The sequence below is a fragment of the Serinus canaria genome, chromosome 1A, assembly GCF_022539315.1.
Source record: "Serinus canaria isolate serCan28SL12 chromosome 1A, serCan2020, whole genome shotgun sequence".
In the NCBI taxonomy this organism is placed as follows: domain Eukaryota; kingdom Metazoa; phylum Chordata; class Aves; order Passeriformes; family Fringillidae; genus Serinus; species Serinus canaria.
Window position 1 is genome coordinate 8,596,133 of NC_066314.1, and position 26,998 is coordinate 8,623,130.

The 26,998-nt window shown below is 37.8% G+C and overlaps 1 protein-coding gene across 3 annotated transcripts in view; it reads left to right on the plus strand.

Moving 5' to 3' along the window:
* Positions 1-26,998, plus strand: part of SEMA3A (semaphorin 3A) — a 165,958-nt gene that overhangs the window by 57,586 nt on the left and 81,374 nt on the right. For 2 of the 3 annotated variants that reach the window (XM_050969949.1, XM_009086868.4), the window contains one exon: positions 10,457-10,576. In XM_050969949.1, the coding sequence (XP_050825906.1) occupies positions 10,457-10,576 (120 nt within the window). Of the gene's footprint in view, positions 1-10,456; positions 10,577-21,663; positions 21,820-26,998 lie in introns of those variants that run through there. The other variant, XM_050969950.1, reaches the window with a different exon arrangement.

The window sequence follows — 26,998 nt, forward strand, 5'->3', positions numbered from 1 at the left end:
TCTATCAGTATGTGTTCCTCATGAGCCCTCATTTGGCCTTGGCAAAGCCTGAGAATTATTTATGGCTGAGTTTCCAGCTATTGCTATTTCAAAATGTTGTTGGGTAATTCCATGTTATGATTTACTGCAACCCAAGATGGACAGAGTAAATTTACTCTTCATACATTTCTTTCCAGAAAAACACATTAACTGGATGACTGGTAGAAATGATAGATATGTTCTGTCCCTGTTTTGTTTCAGAGCTTCAGTCTGAAGCTCATGAAGTTAAAGAAAAGCCTTTTCTTTGGTGCCAGTCCCTTTTTTTTCCTAAATTTTCTTCATGTTATATCTATTTTCTTTTTGATTATCTATTGTTTCAATAAAAGTTAATTTCAAAATTAAGGATAGGTCTGCTTTGGAAAAACACCTATCACAGTTCCTCTATACTCAAGACATGGTCACTATAGTACTATTAATTTAGGCCACAACTAATTTTTTTCTGTAGTTCTCTTGCTTACTTATGTCAAAAATAGGTCTACTAAATTTCTCCCTGCTGCACACAAGTTAAAGTATTGTCTTTTTTCTTTTGTAGTAACTCAGAGAACTAAAAAGAAAGTTCCTAAAATAACGGAGGAAATAATATGCTATTTTTTCCTCTTTTTTTTTTTTTTTGGTGTTTTTTGCAGTTTTTGTATTTTTGGGGTTTTTTGTTTGGTTGATTTTTTTGGGTTTTTTGTTTGTTTATTCTTCTGACTGAATGGTGGAATCTCTGTTGTTTTAAATAATCAAATCATCTCTTATTCCTTTAGGTAATTATTTTCAGATTAACATTTTCCAAAGACTTTAGGTTACTATATATGCATCATAAATATATATATAGACAGAGAAAAAAAATCCAACCAACAAAAAGATAACAACGCACCAAAGCCATTCAACCAATTCACATTTCAGCAATTTCACTTGGGTGCCAAGTTTTTACTGAGTGGGAATTTTAAGCTTCTGTCACTTAAAGTTTCTCTGGTTCAGCATCATTCTGGTGTCAAAGCAGTTTAATATCCCCACAGAAATTTCCAGCTTCCCACAGTAAGATATGTGTAACCTCCTAGAGCAGCTTACACAGAGTATTTATTTACAGTCATACACGCTGCTAAGCAGCTGCCCCTTGGAGATGCCACAGTCTTTTGCTTCATTTCAACACTTCATGGCTTTACCTTCACTTTCAACACACAAGTTTGGAGTATGCTTATCTGAGGTGGCTGTGAGTGGAAGTCATTAGAGGATATGTCTGTACTGTGCTAAAAAAAAAAAAGAAAAAAAAAAAGCTGGCTGATCTGGAGCCTCAGTGCCTTACGTGCCTGTAACAGGCTTGGCAACCCGTTTGTCTGAAATACTCCACCCAATTAGCAGGTGTTGATCCAATTCGGAAAGGAGGGGTGTAATCTGATTTCTGCAGGAGACAGGTGATTACTCCACCCAGATGGAAGAGATAGATGAGAGAGACTCCTTAGATCTAGGCTGTGGTTGCAACTTAAATTGCTGCTGGGCTTGGTGAGACTGCCTGAGCTGAAACCCAACATTAGTGTTCATTTCTTTGCTAATAAAGCTGTGCTCTAATTGTGGGGCAAGTTTACTCTATAGAACAAAAGGGATTTTTAAAAGTTATGGTCAGAAAAGAACTGGCTTCTGCTTGACCTCAAAGCTTCCCAATATTTTGAGTTCTTTCTAAAATCGTCTTCTGTTCCTTAAATAAATTTATTCTGTACTGTAGGAAGTGCATACTGCTGAAAAACATAACAACTCAAAATAAAGGAAGCTTGCTAGAACTCATGGAGAAGTTTCATGCACAACAGTCATTGTGTGCCTGCAGAACCCAAAGTCCCACTTATTTGCTGGACTGCATCCACAGAAGACTTTGGTTTGTCTTGTTAACTGTGCATTAACCAGATGTAAAAAAATATGACATAGTCATTAAATCAGGTATTTTGTGCTGAAGCCTTTTCTTGGCATCCCGCTAGCTGTTCCCAGGTCTGGAAAATTGCATCTTCTGAACAAAAATTTCAGGGCTTGATCCATGTCTTGTAGTTTGAACATACTGAATGCAGAAAAAGTTGTAAAAATTTTACTTCCAAAGATCACTGGGTCAAAAGGTTAGTGCTAATGACAAAGGTTTAGAGGTCTGATGTGTCAAGGGAGGCATCTACAAAGCATGGCTTCTAATGACTTCTTTTAATGGCTTTTGGATTAAGATTGTTTTCAGGATGGACCCTAGGGAATATCCCACCCAGCTCAGCTACCTCCACGCTTAGCTTTGCTGGTAAACCCTGGGCCAAATGACCAAATACCAGTGGTGACCCAGATTTGCGGGTGGGTAGGTAGAGAGGCAGGGAGACATTTTGTGTTTTGCCCTCACTAAAACAAAGGCAGAACCAGAGAAGCTTTCCATCTGCTGTGCAAGTGTGCTGACAGTACAACTGTTTGCTAATATGGCTTGCAGTTTTGTGGCTTGAAGGAATCAGGATATATCTGCCTATTTTTTTTTTTTTTTTTTTTGGCTGGCTTTTTTTAATCATCTGCTTTCTTCGCTTCTCTTTTCTTGTCTTGATGCTTTAATGGTTTGAATTCATGCAGACATCCTGCAACTTGAGTAAATTATACACTTTAAATAGTCTCAAGAACTCTTGTCATATCAAAAAATCAGACAGATAACAGGCATAACTTATTTGGAAAGATAACTGGAAGCACAGTGTATATTTGTACACAGTGTACATCTGAAGTATACAACCAAAAATGTCTTATCAGCCCTCATCAGTCTGAAGTTTCTCAGGGCATATCTTGTCAGCAGAGGAAAATTTAGGTATGAAAGTAATCAATGGTTCCTGTGCAATGCTGGCAGTGCTTGCCATGCCTAAGAGTGGAGTCATTTATGACATCTCCAAAGGAGTCAGATACCCCAAATTACAATACTATAAAAAATTCTGTAGATCACAGCCCTGCATAAGAGCCACTAAATCTGGGGATCTGTCAGCTTTGAAAAATTGAGTGTTAACTTGGTTTGTATTTGATTTCTCTGTGTGCATGTGTGTGTGATGAAATGGACACTGCTTGTCAGGCTTTGAAAAATGGGGGATGTAACTATGCAGAAATAAGTTAATAGAGACCCCATTCTGTAACACAGACCCCAATACTTCAACTGCTCAACTTGCTTCACTCAGCACTGCAGATCAGCTTTTTCAGAGGGTAGGACTATAAAACATCGATCCTGCTAATTGCAATAATGACAAAAAGGGGATGCAAATGATGGTATTGATCCCAACTGCAAGGGGTACACAGTCATAAATCACAGTTTGCAAATGTTTTCATGCCAGCTGTCCTCCCCCACTGTAAAATCATGCACCTGCCTATACTGGTTCAGCTGGAATGTTATCTCATGGAGTACAGGTGCCAGGCAGGATTTCCCCACCCATTAGGACCTGCACTCAGCTCCCAGTACATGGGGACTTTCCTGTTCCTGCCAGCATTACCACAACAGCTTTGCAGTACTGTTGCCCACCAGCTTACTCCAATAAAATAAAATTTTAAAAGACCATTTCATTTTAACAGGACTCAAATAATTTGCTTTGTTCACTGCTAATCTGGGCCTGTTTAAGCCAACTGTGCACTTGGACCAGTATTTTTCCAAATGTTACTGTAATAAAAAGAGGGACAGCAATAATTTTAAAATAATGGTCCTGCATTTGCAGAATCTTGCACCCAAAGAAGAGGAGCTGTGAAAGCACACATGATGCAGAGCTCACCCTGAGGAGGCCTCCTCACCCATGTGTACTGACATGTTGAAGTCTTTCCCAGGTCTAGCTGAGAATCCATCATCTGTGTACATGGCAATCCCATGTATATTTATTGCACGAACACTTCTGAAATATTTTCCTTGAAACAATGCTGCTCCATGCTGAAAAAGATATCTGCCAGTACTGACTGAAGTGATGGCAGTGAGCAGTAGCCCAACAGCAGAAGAGAGAAGTTAAAAAGCTCCCTGATAAGTCCAGAACATCTTTCAGCAGTGTGATAAATTTGAATGACAGCAGTAATATCGGGGATTACTTGTTCTACATGGATATCCCTGACCTCATCACTTGAAAATTCAACTAATGGGACAGAAGAAGGAAGACAAAAGTAAACATATTAATTAACCTCATGCATGGGACTTTATATGAAAGCTGTCCATCCATTCTGAATTAAGACAAAACATGTATTTATTTTGCTTGTCCAGCTGTTAGATGATAGTTCTAAATCCACTTGTCCATCTAGTTCAGACAAAATTTTATGATATTATAATCACTTGGCTATGTGGGAAGACTGATATAAAGGAAGAATGTATTACTGGGTCTGATGCTTATCTGGATTAAATCAGCAGAAAACTGTTGGAGCTAATGATACTGTAAAGGATCATTTAGCCTTCTACTTATTGCCCTGCATAATCTGCCCATTTGCATTTCCTGCAATATCTGAGAAGCAGTATGGACATCATTATTGGTTTAAAAAAATTAAACCACTTTCTTAAAATTAGGAGAAAAATCTGGAAATAAGTTAGTCACAGGGACTTATCCTTCAACTTAAAAAGATATCATTAAAACTCTTTGCTGCATTAGTAATCCAGATCGAAGGATGTAACTTCCAGGCTTCTGGAGGAGAGATAATTACTGGAAACTCATAAAACCCACCTAAATTCTGCTTTAATTTCATACGCGGAGCAGATGTTTTGACAGATGGATGGACTTTATTTTTGTAACTGTCCGGGAAAAGTCTGCGTAACACAGCCTAATCAGTGTTACATATCTTTTCTGTTTGTTTTTCAATCTTTCTGCATTTGGCTCTTATTCTTTTGGTTGCAGACATTTTCTTTGTAATTTATTTTTTCAGGCTAATCTCTCTCTGCATAAGCCCTTCTATCAACTCGATATATAAATATCAGAAAACTCTTAAAAAATAAATCTGCATGTTTGGTTTGTAAGTCAGATACATTGATCTTCATATAGTGGGTGCCTTTCTGGAAAACCTAATTAACACTTTATCTCCTCTTCAAGACAGGTCCTCTGCCCTTATAGCTGCCATAGAATTTGGAATTAAAATTTTGAGTTTAAAATTTTGAGTTCACATACCTGTCCAGGCACACTGGACCTCTTTGATTTTAAGTCACACTCTGTAATTGACAGTCTAATGATTTCTTAACTTGTTTTACAAGTAATATTTTAGCACAGGAGAATTTGCAGCTGAGGTAGTGCTGTGGCTGCATTACCGTAGTATGAAGCAAACTCTTTTAGCCATTTTCATTTTAATAAATCATCAGAACTGAAGATCTGAACCCCACAACTTCCTCAGCCTGGTCTAGAGGAAGTGTAGAGAGGTTTATAGTACCTGAAGTTCAATCTTTTTGCTCACTCAGGAATGCCCATGAACTTCTGGGGCACATTCTCTGAGGTGGTCAAATGTACCTTTAACTCACAGATGCAAGGTAGAATGGCTTCAGTTGGATACCCTGGTGCACTTATGCCCCAAACTAACCCCAGGAAACCTGTGGGAGCTCCTTGAGCTTTAGTGAAGGTTATGGTCCACATTCCTTCAAACAAAGAAACAAACTGGACTGTGCCTGAGGTTTGTGGTGACTTCAGCTACTGCATGTCACCATTTCTTTGGCCATCCTTTGTAGGTTGCTGGCAATCATGCCATCACAACTCTTTGCAGACACAGATCCAGCAGATCCAGTCATATACATGAAAAAGTAGCTATCTAAAGAAGTTCTCTGTGTCAGAAAAGAGAGGAAGAGCTTGCAGGCTGTGCTAGAAGGTCTCAGGTGTGATGTAGGGATTTAGTTACTTGGATTTTAAAATAGAAGCACTTCTGTACAAGGCCAAAGGCAGAACCTACAGCTCTTGTGGAAACCTTAGAACATTTATTGAAATATAAAAGAAGATTAATCCTCTCCAGGGGTAGGTAGATAAATGAATGGGTATTTTTGAGGACTGCAATAACTCCCACATGATGTACCTAATTTTCCCTTTGAATATCTACTTCAAACATGCCATGCCATATGCAAGCACTCATGCTTTCTGCTCTATGTATGTATATATAAACTCAAGCTTTAGGGCATAAACCAGTGTTTAGCTTCATATAGACAAGAAAGCTTATATTCCTGTAAGTTATAATGAGCAAGATTATTAGGAGCAAGAATTTATAATGATTCACTGTGATGATCCCAGTGCTCCTCTTCTTTAACATTTATTTTCATAACCCATCTAAGTAATACATTCCTGCCTACAGACAACTTTTCAAACCTTGCATTAATTTGTATTCACATTATTAGGCTAAACGTATTTAAACTCCCACAACACCCTGCTCTCAGGTTTGAAAACACATGGAATATAATTTTTTAAAGTCTGGTTTTCTTTCTTCATCTGTTTTACTTGACAAAGAACAATATCCAAAGGGTATGGATATGTCCAGAATATATTCCATTTGAACAACAACCCTTTCTTGGGGGAAATAAAAATGGATACAAAAGCACTGGGTGGCTGGACTCACATGCAGGCACAGTGTTGAACTTCCCTGAGAATTTTTTCCTCTCAGCTTCTGCCTCTGGGTTACCTCCTCTTCCTCTGGTGGATGCTTTCTCCTGTCTGCTGTATTTTGTGAGACTCTACATGCCTTTTGTTGCCTTTGTCTCCCTTCCAGTGCCATAGACTGTGCAGTCCTGCAGTGAAATGCCTCGTCCTGCTGGCACAGACCTCCCCACCAACAATACAGCTCTAGCCTGGGGGTCTGGCAGGGGGACACGCTGATGCCAAGGGGGGCAAGCCCAGCTGGAGACACCCAAGGCATTCCAGGCCTCCAGCCAAGGGGGCTGGGGAGCTGCTTTGTAGTTGAGTTGATGTAGCCACCAGCGTTGGGACCAGCAGAGCTGCCTGCCAGGTTTCACAAGCAATGGGGCCTGAATGCCACTGGAGTTGTCCTGTGAGAGCAGGAATGGGGAAACAGGGTGGGAATGGGAGTCAGTCACCCAAGTCTCACATGGTGGCAAACCCAAACTGCATTCAATGCACACACACTTTCCCTGATACCTTCTTTGTCATGCCCATGTGCTGAGATTTAGAGTCTCTGCAAGTCATTCAAAGCTGTTAAAGTTGGTTTATCACAGGTTTGTGGGAAGCTTTTTTGTCCCAGAGTCACATAAACCAGGAAACCCCAATATTCACCAAAGCAAATTCTTGCTAAGTTCAGAATATCAAAGGACCAGGTACGACATTTCCACACATATTCCACCCATAATGGTGTACCTGTGCAGCTGTGCTTGAGCACAGTTAGACAAAGGAAGGAGTCTGAGATGGAAATCAATGTGCCTGATGCTATTGTTCCAGGGAGAATAGCACCGTCTCCCAGGCAGGGCAGAAACTTCACTTTGAACTTCCTGAGTTGACAAGGGCTTAAATCAGAACTGTAACTTTACTTTGATGTCATTTATTGTAGTTTAATACCCCTCTTTATTTATTTTTTTACTACCATGTAAAATATATAAAGAAACCTAATCTGGTAGAGAGGTGTATGAGAATTTACTGAATAGACCTTAATGGTTCCTTTATGCAGCTATAAAACAGAGGGGAGCTATAAGAGCAGTGTGAACTGGACTAGGAACTTTAAATGTTATATAAATTTATTTGTCATAGTCAAAGGTTTATTGCTGTAGGTATTTACCTTCCCCATTGTTTAACTAGGTTGTGTATTTCTCAGACATCTAAGGTAGAAAACACCCTGTACAAGGAATTAGGAGAGCTTGAAAAGAAGGATGAATAAGCTAAATCTGCTTTTGGAAATATATTGTAAATGTGAAGTCACTTGGATGATATTTACACTCATTTACGCTACTATTAATCCTGATCACTGGATGTTCAGACATGGCTATGATAGGGTTAATCCACCTTCTCCCACAGGCTGATCTGGAATAAGTCAGTGAAGGTGGTGATAGAAATTTTCTTAATTTCATCTGCAGAAATCAAAGAAGACTGCTGCCCCTAATCTGAGTAGGGTTTTTCCATCCCACCTTTACAGCATTAGCTATCTAATACCTTGCTGTGTGTTACAGATAAGCTGAAGGGCCTCAGTGGGTTGGAGGATGGTGTTAAAAACACCAAGGCTCTGTGTTCAGTCCCCTTGTGGGCCATTCACTGAGGAGCTGGACTTGATGATCCTTGTGGGTCCCTTCCAACTCAGAGTATTCTGTGATTATGTGATTCTGAGTGCATATACAGTCGCAGGTGCTGTGTTGCTGTAAATCAGAATAATTCCTCTGAAATCAGCACAATTTATTCACACTGGCTCTAGGTCCAGCCCATCTACTCAGCACATTTTTTCTGTGGCCACCAGCCTATAACACTTCATGTTCTTCAGGCAGGTAATTTTAACAGCTTTAGTAAAGGGTAGTAGTAGACCATAAAGATTTTTTATGAATCATGATACATTAAACCTGACAAGGCAAAGCACTGTCCTAGAGAAACAGTGTTGTGTTTATATCAGGCCAGATACAGCTCTTAAGTGAGAAATTTCTGATTTATTTAATAATGCACACACATCATTGCTCAGTTTTAAATTATATGGTGTCAAAGTCAGATGCTCCATCTGAAGCACAGAATGTTTCAGAATTCAAGAAAGGATCTATTTCAATTTGCTGTTAGATGAATTTGGGGTATTTGCCCATTTTACTCTTGTAGGTATTGAATTTTTAATACACTTTCATGGGTTTTCTGTATTTCTTTTACTTAAAACAGCAAAGAATAACAGTGTTAATAAAAATATAAAAATGTATTTTTTTATAATTTATGCCTAATATTTGCTTAGTACTCTACCATATGACAGTGGAAAGCAGTCTCTGGATAAACATAAATATAACCAATGTATGCTCATGCTTATACTTTTGTGTGGGAAGAATAAGAATGGATCAGAAATTCTGTGTGTTTTCATTAAGAAAGGTCAGAATGGAAAGAATTAAGAGTAACATCGATCTCTATTTCTTTCAATTTCCTGTTGGATTACCTTAACTATCTCTATGTTTTCTCTTCCATCTCTGTTGAAAAGAGCAGTAAGTCAGGGCTGCAGTAAGATCCTGATGCTTTCTCTGGGTGCTCTTTTTAATATGTTGCCATTATCTGTTATGCCAATATACAATAAAATTGTAAGAGCAATGTCCTTCCAGCACAGTCCTTTGTGTGAGGCAGGGAATCAGTGTTTCATCTGTGTAAATTCATTGCTTCTCCCTGTGGAGGCCTAAGGCATGCCTCAAACTGCACATGGATTTTCCTGGCAGAGCCTTTATTTTGTGTTTGGGAGTTTCTGGTTTAATTAGCAAGTGAGTTACAGAGAGGGAGGATGCCAGTCAAGGAGATTTCTGTGAGTGCAGTAGCTCAGGTGGTGTTTCCATGGGCCCTCATCTACTTGGAAAAGTAGAGCTGAGCAGTGTATCAAAAGTCATCAAATACACAGAGAAAAAATTTTCTCATCTTCAACATAGACTTTACTGGAAATACTTAATTTTCATTGTTCTCATTTTCCTTCTGTTTGAAGTCCATTTTTTTCAATTGTGTCAGTAGACTGACTTGCAGGCATTGACATATTTCTTTTCTATATTAGACCTGATTGAAATAAAAATATTCAACAAATGGAGGAAGTTTTGGTCTTGACTATCCCTTTTAATAACATTAGGCATTAATAATGACAGTTTTGTCAACAGGTAACAGACAAAGTTTGTACTAAGGACTGTTAGTGTTGCTATTAAGCTTTTATTTGCTGAGAACTAAAATAACTCATGATGGATAATTTACTTAGGAAAAAAATATGAAGTCTAAGTCTTGCAAAGCTTGTATTCTAGGGGTTGTAAATGATTGTATGGAAGTTTAACATGTGTATTCATATGTGTAAGACTGGCCCATAGATACAGGCAGTGGGGGTGAGGCAGCATTCATATGATTGTTAAAAATGCTGTATCAATGACTTGGTTTTCATCAACTCCTTCCATCTGGCCCATTTTTCTTCTAATTGTTACTTAATTGAATACAAGCAAACAGTTGGTCCATTTTTCTTCATTATTTCATTCTGACACATTTCTATAAATGGCTTTTGTCTTACAAACACAGCAATAGCATAAATTACAAAGATGAAGCATGTCTGAAACAAAAACTAAGATTTTTTTTCTCTAATCTTTTCTTCGAGGTTGGATGCTTTATTAAATATCAACCAAAGATATTTAAATGAGAAATTAAATCAGGCTATTTATTAAATGCTTAGCAGTAAACACTCTTGTAAACAGCATGAAATGATCACACTTTGCAAATCCCTTCATTCAGCCATATATATCTCTAACACAGACGAGCTCCCATTAGCCAGAATCACTGAATTAACTCTATGCATAATATTTTTTTTTCCCTTTTCTTTGCAGAGAGAATGTGCTAATTTCATCAAGGTGCTCAAGGCTTACAACCAAACCCACCTGTATGCTTGTGGAACAGGGGCTTTTCATCCAGTCTGCACCTATATTGAAGTTGGAAGTCATCCTGAGGTAAACTATCTTAAAGCAATATTTTTCTTTTTCCTCTTTTTAATCTCTATTGGTGTTTGGCCATGATCTCCTCCTGCCAAAATGCATTCTCAGTAGTTTCTGTGGCTTGGGAAGCAGATCTGGTAAGACCTGCTCCTGAATCAGGTGCTGACGTGCTGATTGATAAATCACAGCAGTATCTCTAATTTTTCTGCCCTGCACAGCATCTCTTCCCCCAGGGGCTTAAATAAGTATAAGCAAGCCCATTCTACCTGGCTTATGAAGTTAAAAAGGACTAGTTTTTTGTAATTGAGACAAATACTGGGTAGAAGAGGGGTTGTTCAGCCACTGTTTATTCTGGGCCCAGCGCTGTTTTAAGTTTCCTCTCAGTCAGTACAGTCTGACACCACCTCAGCTTTCTCCCAGCTGAGAATTAAAATAGTGTCACACCTTCATAAATCCCCCTTCTCAGGTTTGTCCTAACATACTGGCAGTTTTTCTTATGTCACCTAGGTTTGTTTCCCTTATTATTTTTGAAATATAAATCACTTTCTTTTCACCCATTTCTTTAATCTCTTGCTGATTTTTGCTTAGTGTTGCAGAAGTCTTGCAGTAGCTCTTGTACCATTTTCTCAGTGATCATCATAACTAAATAGATAAGCAGGATCTTCTCTGGTAAAAAGCAGATTCACTCAAAGGAAGCCATGGGACTAGGCTGGTCTTCCTGGCTGAAGATTTGACTAGAATGTCTCTGTGCTGCCCTTCAATACTTTTTTCTCTCTAAAGCAGGCTATCTCTTATTTTTCTGTTGAGTATGTAATATAAATTAGTCTCCTTTACTGTGTTTTCTGTCTGGCTTACGTGAGTATTGCTCAATGGACTGTTTCAGTTTAGCAGTCAGAATCCTGATGTGCTTTCAGCATTTATGGATATGTTTAACTAGTGAATCCATAATTGTGTTACTTGTAGCTTCTGTGATCTTCAAAAAACCAGCTCTTTCAAGTTACCTTATGCCTTTGCAATTCAGGTTTGCAGATTTCCTTGGAAACAAAGACATCATTGTTGAATGAATGATGACTATTTCTTCTCACAGAAAAATTAACAGAGCCTTTGAGTGTTGACTTCATAGTCTGGGAACTATTTTTCCCTATGAAAATGTCTTTTGATATTTGAAACATAAATCTTTAAAATGTCTTAAGAACAAGGTTTTGAAGGGATAAGGGAGCTGCAGAGCAGAAAGGGTTTTGTTCACATTCTTTAATGCCTTATTACAATGCATTCTTGGCAATTAGTGATTGTCTCTTGACCACACACAGTATGTCATTGCTTATTGCATTAAACAGATTCTCTGCTTCCTGAGATCCATTTGGGAATTGGTAGACATATTAATTAACTCGAGTTCCGTAAGATGTGTGTCAATCAATCCTTGGCTATCTGCCAAGGGAATCTATCTGCACAGAGATAGCTCCTATGAGGTCATTTGCTTCTACATTTGGCTGTTTTATTGCTGTACCATAAAACTAGCACACACTTTATCAAGGATTTATAGAAAGGATGATCAGAGATGAGAGGCCAGATCTAACCTTGGTTTAACATTCTGGGTTTTTTAAGTCTTGAATCAGTGATGTGTTTGGCCCTGGAGTGAAAGAGGAGTCTTGTTTTAGTTTCTTTTTAATAGTCTGCAACTATTAAAAAAAAAATCTAAATTTTCATGGGTGGGGTTTTGGTTTGTTTTTTTTTTTTTGTTGTTGTTGTTTTTTTCATTTATGCAGTAAGTTTGTAAGTCTGCTTTAGCCTGAATCATTCTCCTGGCCGTTGGTCTCCTCGCTGCAAATGAGGGAAATCAGGAGTGTGTTTGTCTGAATTGCCTCAAACAAAATTGGCTTTTGTTTTCTTTTTCATACTTAAAATATGAGTGAAATCATCTTCACTTGCTCTTCCAGTGGCACAAGTTTTTGTCCTCTGAATAGCTGTGCAGGAGGATTTACTGCTTTCTCAGGTCAGGTCTGCCCATGTGGAGAGAAAGTGAGGCAGGCAGGATGCAGTGTACCCAGATCTTCTTGGGCTTTGACAAATCTAACAGTCAGCCTGGGTTCTGTCCCTTGAAAGGGTGAAAATCAGGTTAATAAATTAATTCATTAGATCTGCAGTGAAAAATAATCTGTCCTTTCTCTCAGCTAGAGTCTGCTCCTTCCTCTCCCATACTACCTAGCCAGGAATTTCAAATGTGCTTCTTCTGTGGGAGATGAGGAAGAGGAGGGCGCTTGATTGACAGCAGCTATTAGAGACACCATGAATGAGGGGGATACAATCTTAACCCCTGCACCCCTGCACACTGCATCTGTGAGAGCCAGATGGTTTATGTTCTCATGTCAGACAGCAGCCCTGGACGTGTCAAAGGGCCATTGCTTCCGTACCATGTAGAGTTTATACCTCCCCAGCATGCTAAAGAAGGTAATAGTATAAGCAGAGACAAGCAGTTGATTATGAGTTAAAAATTGCCATCTAAAATACTTCCTGAAGATTTCTTTTCTGCCACAACACTTGTGGAAAATTGACTGATTTCACCATCTGCTTATTTATTTTTCAAGCACTTACAAAGGTAAATGTGAACTGATTAGGGGAATAGTCAGGGAATGTACCTACTCTCTAGCATGACTGCTTGTTTATCTGAGCTCGGAATGTAACCCACCTGCCTGAATCCAAAGAAGAGGAAATCAGTGTGTGTGCCAAACTGGAGAGGGTGGGAAGTGAAATTTAAAGAAAAGAGTGGCAAGTGATAGAGGAGACTCTGGAAGCAATTGGAGTAGGCTGCAGGAGGCTGGAACATGGTACAATTTTTATGACTGGAGAAAGGAAATAAATTACCTTTTGTGACAGTCATAAAGTAATGGGAATTTGAATTGTTATATCTGTTGAATATGTATTTGATATGAAGCAGTGTATCATAGCCCCATTCCATACCTGAAGAAAATAATTTCTGGTGATGGAACTAGACAGGTTTAATTGAGGCTGATGAAGTACAGTATCAGAAGTAATAATAAAAAGCTAAAAGGATATGAACGGCATGCTGTGCATCTGATTAAAAATGATGTGCACAAATGTATACAAGCTAATATGTTGTGAATTACACCGCAGTCTGAGGAGTAAAGCAGACTAATCTTCACTTAAATCCATTCCAGATGTGTAAGCTGAATAACCACAGCATTTAGAGGGAAGAATAAAGTTAATGTTTCAATAGGCTTTAAGCACGTAAGCCACGAGGAAGCAGGAAAGAACATATTTAGAGAGAACATAGTGTGTGGATATGCAGAAAATACCTGAGGGCAGCCAAATGCAAAGCTTGATATCATCCATTTTATGTGCATGAGTTTAGGGGAGATGACCTAACTCAGACACCTACACAAACTTCAGGGATCTGGGGTTAGGCAATATGTGGCATTCTGTCCTTATAATACAATATCATACAAGAAACCAATTACCAGACAAAGCAAGAAAGTGATTAGTAAAGCTGTGTTTTGCACCCACTGACTTCTGAGGAAACAGGGCTGGTTGTGTAGGAGTGTTGTACTTAACGGTTGCAAAATTAAACAAGTCAAATCTGTGCTAGAAAGGAACAAATCCAACTGCAGGGAGACACAGAGGTGCATTAAACCCCCTAGAAAATCACAACAGGATGCAGAATGCACCTGCCTATGCATGCCTGAGCAGGGGGAAGGAGCCCTGCTCCCTTTCCCTGGGGCTCCCTTTGGGGTAGTTTGAGTGAGCCAGCAGGGAACAGTCCTGTTTCAGTAAGAACAGGATTTTCCATTTACTTAACCCTTACACCCAGGTGGAGGTGAACAGAATGCCCTATAGTACCTTTTTTTTTTCTTTTTAAATGCTGAGACAGGCATTGCAAGAGCTTTACCAAATTGTTTGCCAGATCCTCAGCAGGAATACATTATGGTTTCTTCAGCAGAGGTAAATCACTAAGTGCTGTCTGAAGAACTAAACCAGCTTCTTTTACTGTCTCCTAATTCCAAATTTCTTGTCATTGTCCAACAGATTAAAACTCATTTTTAACTGCATGAACTTAAAAGATCTGGGATTACTCTACTTGCATGTTATTTCTCAATCAATAAAGAAGGTTTAAATTCAGTTTAGATTTATGATGTACATAAAACATTAAGTTATTGCATATGAAGTTATATAATGCTACCACCTGTAACATATTTGCTTTTTCCGGACTCTGTGTATTTTAAAAATCTTTGGTTCAGCTCATAAAATTTTGCTGAAATATACTTTCCACTCTTTTTTATCCCTTCTTTTCTTCATATTAGAAAGAGGTCCAGAGTGCATTTCCTAAGTAATGGACATCTTGTTCTGACACTTTTATGCATCTATCAGTTTGTCTGTCTGCATATATTGTATATATATGTAGTGATAGAAGAGCATTTTTTCCTGAAAAAATGGCTTTGAAGAAAAACATTAATTGAAGGATCCATGCTACTGCTGGTACTAAATATGGTGTGTTTATCTAATGTAAAAAATCAGGATGAAACGCTGATTTCAGTAGTAGTAGATGTGGCATAAATTAGCCTAATTTCATTGAAGACAGCAGACCTGTGTCAGTTTACGTCAGTCAAGATTCTGAGCTGTGGTTTTTAGGTGAAACATTAGAGCAAATGGTTTTTTAAATTAAAAATCACCTGAGGCTAGTTTTCTTTCCATCTAATTAACTGTACCTTTATATGGTATTTATATGCTTATATAAAGTATGAAGGAAAAGAATACTGCTAATGGATTATTCTCATTTGAGTTTGAACTGTTATGTGTGACATATTCTTTCTAAGCACCACTATAATTACAGAGAAACTCCATTAAAAGATGATCTGGTTTACAGACTGAAATAATCTTCTTCAGTTCACAGGTGCCTTCATCTTTAAACTTCCAGATATCCTGTTACTATAGTACAGGAAAACAAAACTGAAGAGACAGAAAGCTATTTCAGGCACAGTGTAAGAACCTTTTAGAGCACTTCTTTCCATTGCATGAGTAGTTTTACCATGGAGAAAAAGAAAACGTCTCTTAGATCTTTAAAGACTGATGTACTTCAGCTTGTGTCGTAAAAATCTGAAAAGTGATTCTGCCATACAGGGAAATCCCAGGCACTAGAACATTCTGCTTGTACTGATGTCTGTGGAGGATGGCAGGTAACAGGGTAGTGAGTGCTAGGCACACGTCTGTCCAGGCCAAAATCCCAAAATAAAGGGGCTGGATTCCTCAGGAGGTGATGAGACTGTAAACCATCACTTCTGCTGCTCCACATGACATCCATTTCCAGTCCCTTAGGCTACCCCATGTGAGAGTGCTTCACACAAAATCAGGCTCTTCACACATGTACAGTTTACCTCCACTTGTTAAAAACGAATAAATCTTGTCATGGCTATCTCCCTCCTAGCATATTTTAAGTATATAGTTTTATATACAGCTATATGTAGCTATATATAGCATATAATTTTTTTTCCAAGCCATAATTCATTATGGCATTGTTTTGGAAGGGATGTGCTATGTTAACTTTTCAATGGCCAGATTTAACATTTACAAGAAGAGTAGAGGGAAAGGGCAGAGAACGTGACAGTCCTTTCTCATATGACAATCTAAGTGAATCAGTTGTTCTGGTAAGGTCTGACAAATATTTCAGTAAGGAAACCAGGTTGTGTTGCTGGAAGCTCTACGTGTTTTTAAGCACTTTCATGCAGAAGTGCACATTTCTTATAGGGTGAGTGCTACGTCCCAGAATGGCACCTCTTGTTGCATTATCATGTGATAAAGTTACAGAAGTAGAAGGTCACCATAAAGAAGTAACCTGATTCCCATTTAAAAGACTTATTGAAAAACTCCATAAACCCCTTTGTAAACAAATATTAATCAGGTTCATGGTTAAATGCTATTATTTATGAACGGCTGTCTTTGAATACACTGCAGATCTCCTTTGACTTTAGCTGTATTTTGAACACTGGCTTTGCTAAAAGACAAGTTAAACCAGGAAAACTCAGATTTTTCAAAACTTCATCCTGTCATCCCCAAGCAAAATATATTTCCAATAAACATTTACTTCCAGAGCAGATCCTTTAAAGTAGGACTATTAGACTTTATGCAATAATTTAGCTGTCGGAATAGTTTAATTTATGAAGTAAACTTCTCTCAACTGAATAGCACACGTGGCAGCAATGGCTGACATCTTTCCTACCCTGCACTGTTGCAAAAGTCTACACAGCTGCAGTGGATATTTCATCCTCAGCAAAGTGGAACACTAAACCCAAAAATTTTGGTTTTTTGTTTTCCCTCCAAGTATCTTATTTTATACAGATAAGAATCTATTTCCTAGTAAAAATTATAATGCATACTAAAGTGTTAATGTAAAAAACATTATTTAATATGATAAATTAAATATGTAGCCACTGTTTTTTATCCTGGTATATTCAATTAAGGAGGATGTGCCTTTTTGACAGCTGAATGCTTGACAACTAGCTGATCCATTTGACCTTCCATTTTCCTATTTAAAAGTGTATTTATAAGAATAGGGATATTCCAAATCATAAGTATGCAAAGGATGTGGCTCAGTATCTTAAAATTCACATGCACTACAAATACCAGTTTTGGAAGTAAAGTATTTGGCAAAGGGGTCATGCTTTAATCACTGACAGAAAATATGAACATTGTAGGTTTTCAGCTGTCATTTAATGCATCCAGTCCTGCCCTTGCGTATTTCATAATTACACCTAAGTAATTTGGAATATATTTATGTCTAAAGTGACAAAGTCAGTAATTATGTCTGCGACTCACTCTCAGATTTACAGGTTGAACATTTACATGCAGGAAATCAAGTTTTAAACTAACACAAGTGAGAACAGTGTGGTGGCTATTTTCTTCACCTTTATTCCTCAGACTGCATGGCTGAGGGTAAGATGGAAGCACAGTTCTTTACTAAGTCACACTGAGGAGAGGTATAAGATATGATGAAAAACAGAACAAAGACATGGAATTTACAACTGCAAGGGCCATTTGTTGCACAGCAGAAAACACTAATGAAACTCTAATCGCTATTCAAGTCTGATCATTTCAGCTATTCGGCAGCTAACTTTTGTTTAGGACTCGATAATTATGTCCAAATTGCTATGGCAGACCTCTCAGTTTATTCTTAAGAAACCAAGTCAAACCAAACCAAACTGAAAAAAAAATCTTCCAGAACAATATTAATTTAATATTACTTTATACAGATTTTTAAGGAAAAAGTAAGTGGAAGTCACTCTGCAGGTGATGTTCCAGCATTCTAGGGTTTGGTTTCAATTGAAACAAGTGAAAGTCTGAGATGAGGGACGACAAGTAAGGATAAAGTCTGGAGACAGTGTTGGTGTTTTCCGTGGATCTGGTCTGATCTCTACAGGTATGCTGTGGCACAAAAGGAAGCTTGGAACTGGCAAGATACTGCATCTTGTCCTGCACTGTTGGAAAAAACCAAGTCTAACAAAGTAATTGATAACATAGAATGTTTTTTTAGGTTTTCCCAATACCTAAAGAAAGGGTCCAGTGTGAGTAATAGTGTCAAATCCGAACCCCCAGCTGCCTAATGAGAGGAATGTCTGCAGTAGAAAGCTTGCAGTGGGATAACTGAGGAGAGCATTGTTCCCTCACTGTACATGGCAGCCGTCCTTGGTGGCAGAGCAGCGCTGGTTGATTACGGTGGGGAGCTGTACACAGCGCGCCACAGCTGAATGGCTTCCATGAATGAGAAACCAAAGCCAGTCGACATATTCATTAGGTTCAAAGAAATAACTCTCAGATCTGTGGGAAAACTTTTGTTTACGTTGCTGCAGGGGAGAAAAAAAAGACTGAGATAGAGAGAGACCTCCATGGAAGTAAATTTGCGGAGGGGAGCGTGCACATGTGCACACACAGAACCTCTGGGTGGACTTTCACTGATACCACATGTGATATCTTGTTGTGTGAGTCCATGTCTTAAAACCACGGGTAACTTTGGATGTGCTCTGATAATGAGTGATTCAAGTTAAAGACCCTCTTAGGATCTGGGTTTAATTTATTCTTTTAAAGCATGGGGTACTTTTTTCTAGAACTATTTGTCTTCAGTGGAGTTCCCTATGACTTACACTGGGGTAGCTGAAACTGAGGTGCAATTTTCCTTTCAAAGTCACAGGGAAAAAATGCTTTAATTTCTAGCATTGTTAGAAGGATTACTCAGAACTTTGTGACTACTTTAAGGAAATTAATTTTAGCGATGACTACCAGAGGAACTGAAAATACACCCACTGTTTGCATTTGGATGTTCATTATTTCTCCTATCACTTAAAGGATGCTATGATGAATTATTTGTTCCCATAATGTAAATATTCCCACTGAAACATGGTTACCTTACTTTACCATGAGATGATACACTTTTCCTAATTCATTACAGACATAGATTGTACTTTTAAGAGGTATGGCAATCATATTAAGATGTCGATCCAATTTTCTGGGTGGGACTATTATGTTGGCTCATCGACAGAGCCTATAATGTTTCTAGTAACACAGAAGTTCAGCATTTGGGTCTTGTTAGAGTAACAATTGAAAACATTAACCCAACTTCACAGCCATGCAACATATGCAAAATTTCATCCACACACCTCCTGAAACAAAAGACAAGTATGGTCAAATCCTTTGATCTCTTGACCAATATGGGGGAGAAAAAAATAAAATAACAAACCACCATCTGTTGGGAAACCAATGTAATAAAAACAGTGGAAAGCCAGCTTACAGTATAGACTGACTTAATTGAGGAAATGACCTATAAATAGAATTATTTCTTGATTTAGAGGCACAGGAGGAAACAAAACTGAAAGAAGGAGTTACTGAGCTCAGGTTTGGATAGATGAGCATCAAAGCAGCATTATTCATTGTGGGATTCACATCACAAGGCTCCAGTTGGCAGGGGCTGACCTTATGAAGAAGAATCATAAATGTGATTTCTGCCACTGAAGGAAGTGACTGCATTGTGTTTGTAGCTCAGTACCAATATCTTGTCAAATAATCTTTAAACAGCCAGGGTCACAATGCAGCATGTTTTAGCTGTGGGTGATGCTCCACATACAGACCACAGTGCTGTGAAATGCTGAACAGCAAACTAGCCAGTTATATTAAATACTCAGACATGAGAATCTAAAGAAGGCCTTATTAGTGAACTAATTTCACTGGTCTTTGCCTAAAATTTTATGACAGCTGGCATGCTGTGGAGTGCCTTTCAGGCATTTTTTAAAGTCTGTGGAATATATTTAACTCTCAGAGACGTGTGAGTCTGAAAGCACTGCCTTTCCCCATGCTTTCAGACCAACCTCATATTCACAATTTCTGCATGTTCAGATGATATGAGTTTAATGGTACCCTGGCAAGGTGACTGGCCTGCAGTTAGGCCTAGGAAGGGCCCAGGGAGGCTGAGTATGGCCATGGCACAGCCTGCTCAGCAGTGATGGAGAGGTCCATGCCTAATCTGCTCAAAACCTGTTTCTGATGCTCCTTCTGAACCCAAGACTCTCACTGATTCAGAATTCCCAAAAAAGGGGTAATTTTCCCAAAGGAAAAATGAGAACAATCATGGATGTAGAAGCTTTCAAACAGATTCAGGAAAGAAAAAGTCACTTTTTACAATGGAAGGCCTCCTTGGTGTGCTTTCAAGTCCCTTAGACATCTCTTTCTTTCACCAGCAGCTGCAGTTGGCATGACAGAAGTGGCTTCTCCACAATGATGAAATCTTACCTCTTTTTTAATAAAAAGCAGAGCAACTACAGGTGAAGCTGCTATTTCTGTGAGTAAACAGCAGGACACAAGTATTTCCAGCAGTTGCCTGGTGGAACAGGAAATAATTGCTCTTCTCCTGCTTTCTTGACCATCCTCACTTTTATTTACAGACTCATGTTGATAATAAAAAAGAGCTTTCATAATACTTTCCAGATGCTTCCGTACCTTTAAAAGATTTTAAAACTGAGTTTGTTCTCTACCCTGATATACAAGGACTGTCTTAAATGTGTTGCGATTTAAATTCATTTAAATAATAAAATTCCACTGCTCCATAGTTCAGTAAGAAAACAGTACTTATTTGACTAGTATTTAGTACTTTACTTTCTAAGGAAAAAAATTACTGAATCATGTAAGAAAGTGAAAAAGGATGGATCCCATGAATGCCAGACACAGAGAGAAGATGGCTGGAAGAGGAAGGATCTCTGCAAAACAAGAGCAGATATAATTTACTCACTGTACATTTTGTAACTTTGCTAAACACCCTTACAAAGTATAAAGAATATGTTCCCTTGCCAGTATACATACAACCTTTCATCTTTTTTGCCTTGTGTGTTTTGCTGGCATAAGATTACACAAATAAACTAACAGTCAGTTATGTCAAGATCTTGAAGTCTTATAAGAGAAAAAATCCTTCATCCTACTTTAAACAATGCTCTTGTGAGTACAGACACCACGTACAGGGATGTGTGCTTGATTGCTGCAATGCTACCTCAGAGCAGGAAGAAAATGCAGTTAAGGAACAGGTCATGGCTTAGACAGACACTGTGTTTTGTGCAGGGAAGGAACATGGGACTGTGCACAGAATTATCTAAAAATAACAGATACAAAAGCAGTGTATAGACATAAATAATTATCTCCTTTTTACATTAGTCCATATATTTTCTGCTGTGAAGAGTTAATCAATTTACTGCCGAAATACTGTGGGAGATTAAGAAAAGTTGTGAAACAGGCAGTGTTTTAAATATTTGTGCTTGTCCCATATGTTTACAGCTTGTGTGATGCTGGAAATCAGACTAAGTGATTGCAGCAACTCTTTCTGTTCTCAAAATCTACGAATAAACCTACTGGAAGTCACTTAGAAAAAGAATTGTTTACTCTTCCATTCACGCTGAGTTCCTGCTTACATATCTTGTAACAACTTGTTTTCTGTTTATGGCACTTGGTAAGTCTGGAAATGTGCCAGCTTCTCTTGGAGCTCCTGAGCATCAACCATATAGAATCTCTGCACCTTCCCTCAGACACCATTCCTGTGAAGGAAGTGCTCTGTGCCCTTCTGTTCCTTCCTTCACCACTCCCTCGTCCATGTAAGAAAAATAATGCAATGGGTATGACCTGACTCAGATGAAAGTCATGCCTCTGGCTCCTTCATGCCTCTGTGGACTTGGAGTAAATTAGTTTATTTCCTAAGTAACTCAATTCATTGGAAAAGGGTGAGTAACTTTGCAACATTTCTTGAGAACTCAAGGAAAGACTAGTTAATGCCTGCTTTTTCTTTCTCTTCAGCTTCTGTGTTACTTGCTGTAGACAATTCACATATGGTTATTTTTATTTTTTTCCCAGAAAAAAGCTTTATTTGTAAAAATATTTTTTTCTGTAGCTCAGTGAGTCAGAAAATGTGAGAAACATTTGGATGAAAAAAACAGTCACCATTGGAAAACTCAGCTAAAAAGAAGTATTGTGCAGAATAAATAAAGTTATCATGATGAATTCACGCCTGTTAGAATTGGTGATGAGTTGCTATGTCATCTAATCTATTTTAATTTGTGTACATTTGCAGTCATCTACAAGTCTGGACTGTCTTCTCACCTGCAGTGATATAAATCACAACTAGTGATTCTTGCAGTGCAGCATTAATTTACATCTTAATTATTTCAAATATTGCACTGCTAATCGTAATTGTACACATTGTCCATCCCTAAGCAATTTCCTATTTGGAGCTCATGTCAGCTAGGTCCAGAAGAACTGTCTGTATGATTGTATATAGTTTAGTTAAGAAATGCTTCCTGATTTATGAAAATCAATGGATTCCTCCAAGTTGCAACATTGTCACACTCAGAGAGATATATTAATAAATGTCTGCAATCAGATGAGAACACAATACTCTCCATTAATGAACTATGATCTATAATGAATCTTGCATGGGAGTGCTAATAACTACCTTTAGGTTAAAGTGCTCAGATGTCACAGTTTAACAAAATCTGTCTTAGATGTGTATCACTGTGGCAAGTAATTAAAGGTTACTTAGCTGTTAAATGGTTACCTTGGAGGAATCCTTCAGTAACACGGCTTCAAGCATGCCTTCACAGTGAAATTAATTAGGTAAATGAAATATCAGCCTTGTAGGAATTATTATATGTGCAGAATATCAGGTATATAAATGTATAATATTATTGGTCAGAGGACTTGTACATGTATCCATTTGCTATTAAGCATAAAACAATTTTGGCTGTTCTTACATGTAGAATAAAGGTGATGCATGTTAAAAAGAACAGTGACAAGATTGATGAAGAGAAATGGAATGTCAAAATTATCACAGTGATGTTCCTTTCATGTGCTGCATAAGTGCAAAGCTCAGGTAGCAGCATTCTGATTAGAGAAGTATTGAAATTCACTTGGTCTTTTTCACACTTCTGCTGCTACATGGAGTTAAAACCTGGTACCAAATGACTTGAGTGTTGCTAACAGCTCAGTCTGACTCATCACAAGGATGCTTTCAGGGATTACTAAGTTGCTGCCTTCTTCTGTATTTAATATAAACCACACCAGAAAAGTTGAGCAAGTCGCTTGATGTGGATATAAACATTTTTTGTCACCTCTTAAAGTAGAAATATGACATGGACCACATCAGTGACAGATTTTGACTTAAAAAATAATTTCTTAGTATTATGTAAACTGGCAATGACAAATACAAATAAAGAAGTACATTCTGGTTCTTATTCTTTGTTTAAAGAGAAACTATCTACTAGATAAATAGATCCTTCATCTGAGACCTTTTCATATGTAAGCAAGAAGATGTAAAGTTCAGATCTCTGCTGTCCTCCTGAAACATTTGCTTTGCTCCAGGCAATGACGTTGTTAACATACCTTAAGTTTACCCTTTAAATGTTTTGCCTAATTATGTCTTCTGATGAAACAGAAAAGAAATAAAAAAAGAAGTATGTGTTGTGATACAGAGAACTTTACTCACAACAGCTCATAAAGTATTAGCAGCAGGAAAGGAAATATGAAGAATTCGTGATAGGAATCTGGGGATTTTTTTCATGTTCGGATATTTTGGGTTTGTGATAATTAACAATGGTGGCACTTTCTTATCGGTGATACGGAAAACTGCTGCACATTTTGGTTGAGGATGACAACAGTGTAAGGGGTTCTTCTCCAGTTCTCAAGCTTCTGCCCAGGGCAAGTTGTTTGGCCTTAATTGGTTTTGCTCTCTGCAATTTAGATATCTTAGAAGTTGAAGCTTCAGTCATTGTCATGTGAAAATGGTCTTGTGCCCCCGGGCCAAAAAGAGTCCCCAGAGAAGGTAACTACAGGTGGTGGAACTATTTGTCTGCCAGATAATTTTTAGATTCCCGTCTGCACAGTTATGGACCAAGCCTACACAAAGTTATCATATGTAGGAGTTAAAAGAAGGTCTTAATATTCAGATTCTCATAGAATTGGTCAGTTCTCTGTGCTGTAGCTTCTCAGATAATACAGATTTTTGCCTCTAAGGGACAGTAAAATATGATTGATTCAGCCTGGTTCCAAACTTGGAGACAGTTTTTGAAGGAGGATTAGAAAACAAACTTCGTAAGAGAGGAGGGAGTTAGAAAACAAACAGTGTAAGAGAGGAAGATTATCTTCTTCCAGTGAGTTCTTTTTCCCTGAGGTATGAGGGGGTTTTTTTGTTGTTTTGTTGGTTTTTTTTTTTTCAATTACAAACCAGTAAGTGTGTAATCAGAAAAACAAATGGCATTGGTTACTTTTTCAAAGCAGTGACTCTGATCATTACATCTATACTTCCAGCTTGTTTGAAATATGGAACCAGCATAAAACCTGAAAGCATTTGCCATTTGTATAAATCAGCATTACTCTGTGTAGCCAGTGTTTATTTACAAGCTTGCAAAGGCTTTCATAAGGGATATTTGTGCACCTACAATACAAACCATGTGTCAGACAGCAGAAAACTGCAGAGCAATAGCGCTGGGTTTTTTCCCCTTTTCTTGATCCAAGTTTCACTTTTTGTTTGGATAAGCATCAATGGTCATGAAGGTGATACATCAACAATAGTCATGGTGGCATATTTAATTATAGCTGGTTGAGGTTCTTAACTTCATTTACTCTGAATAACAATTTATTTTATTCTGTTTTAACAAATCTTTCTGTTTAAGCATTTCATCATCTTTTGTTATAAGAAACAGGGATCTCATTTCATTATTTAAGTGTGGGGGCAATGAAAATGTAAGTCTTCATCAACTTACTGTTGTTGTATCAAGGGTCTTTTTCTGGAATACTTACTGAAGAACAAATCCCTTGAAGTCTCTAGAGTACAGTCTAGACCATTAATTTTGATTCCTAACTAAAAATCTGTGAAATTTATACTAAATTTGGAATATGGAAGGATTTGGCATCATTTATCATAAAATGGTTTGGGTTGGAAGGGGTCTTAAATATCATCTGGTCTCAACCCCCAGGCCCTGGCACCTTCCATTGGACCAAGTTGTTCAGATTCCCATTCAGCCTGGCCTGGAAAGGAATTTAATGCTATTTTACATAGTAAAAGGCCACATTCTTCCAACAGGTATAATATAATAGTCAATGATTCAGACTCAAGTACAAGATTTAGATATTCTCTTGAAGACTGGTTGGGATAAACAGAAAATTAATAGGTAAAGTTGACTTTGTTTAACCTCAGTCAAGAAAGGAAACTAAAAAATGAGGGTTTGGACAACAAAGTTGGAAGCTTTGATTGTGAAAGAGCTCTCTGCATGACTTTAGCCTTGTCCATAAGGAAACTTGTGAATGCCTCACGAATTCAGTGCAAATCCCAGCACAGGCATTCTCATTCCAGTTAAAGCAGCATTTCAGATCTGGTCTTAGCTGCCCGAAAGTAGCTGAAAATAAGCTGCTCTTAAACTGAGCTCACTGTGACACAGAGTGCATGTGTTTACTGGAATCTCATTACATTCAAACATAGGGATACAAGTCTGCAGATTAGTGCTTGCCCTGAAAAGGCTGTTTAGCCTTTCAAAGGATTTTGCAGGAAAGCAAGCTCGAATACAAGCCCTTTCTGCTTGTCATTTGTAGGTTTGTGGATTTGGCTTTTATTTCTTTGTGCAAATGTGTTTTCATACAGACAGTGAAAAGCCATGACCCTCTGTAAAAAGGATTACCTCGAAGGAAGATAGTAAGACTACAGTGTAAAGGATGGTTAATGCAGAAATGCTAAATCTTGCTGTACAAAGATTATAGCACAATAAATTTTAAACTCAAGGTACTTTCCTGACATTATACAAACAGTCACATATCAGAATCACAAAATAAAAGTCCTCAAGAGAGGGCTAAAAGAAAATAAAGGAAAATATCTATTTTTTTTTAAATATGATAAAGAATCCCTTAAAAATGTGTTTTCTTTTAGCTGACATTGTAGCAAGTAGTTTAGATAACATTTAGGGACTTAGATATTATTTTTACAGTCAGTTCATTTCATGGGGTATTAATGAAAATAAATAAGAAAATACTTTAAAACAGATAATGCAAGAACATGAAGAAAGCTGAAGGTTTCAGTTGCTTACAAAAAGCCTGGCATCTTACTTATATGGAGCAATGACCACTGCCACATGACCCGCTTGAATAAGAGGAATCAAATCCCAGTGCAGAATTATTTCTTTGGTAGAAAAGTTCCCAAAATGAAGATGGATGTTATTTAAACATATACCTAGAATTTATTTCTTTTTTGTTTGCCTGAGTAGTAATTAGTATGGTCATAAAAAAATCCAGAATTAACCCTTCCAAAATTTCCCAAAGAGATAAAAGCAATGTACTTTGGGGTTAACTAGGATCTCAATTACTGCAAGACTTAAACTGGAGCAGTAGTTAAATAACTGTGGTGAGTTGCCCAAACTTCCCCACCTGTTTTTTTCTCTTTTGGCACTGCTGCTTCTAAATCACTTGATCTCCTCCAGGCTCACAAGACTAAAGTAAATTTCCAAAAAAAAGGGTGTGATAAACAGCAACAGCAGCTGCAGCTGCACCCAAAGTCTTCACCTAAAAAGCAGAAATGATGTTGTAGTAGAAGCCAGTTTGTTGAACAGAGGGGAAAAAAGGTTGGATTTGAAAGTTTGTGCTTAATGTAAGGAGGATTTTAAATGTAGGAGCCATGTGGTAAGGGGTGAGATGAGATCTAACAAAAAGCATAAATAGCTACCACTCTCATTGCATAGGTGAATGAATGAAACTGAATTTAATTGCAATAGCTAAAATATCAGATTATTTCATTAAAAAGAGATTGCAATATTTTTGCCAAGATATTTTGGTGAAAATTAGAAACCATGAATATGAAAACTGCATATTTGCTTTTAAAGTTACTTTTGAAGCTGAATCTCTGATGCACTGTCATCGCTGACT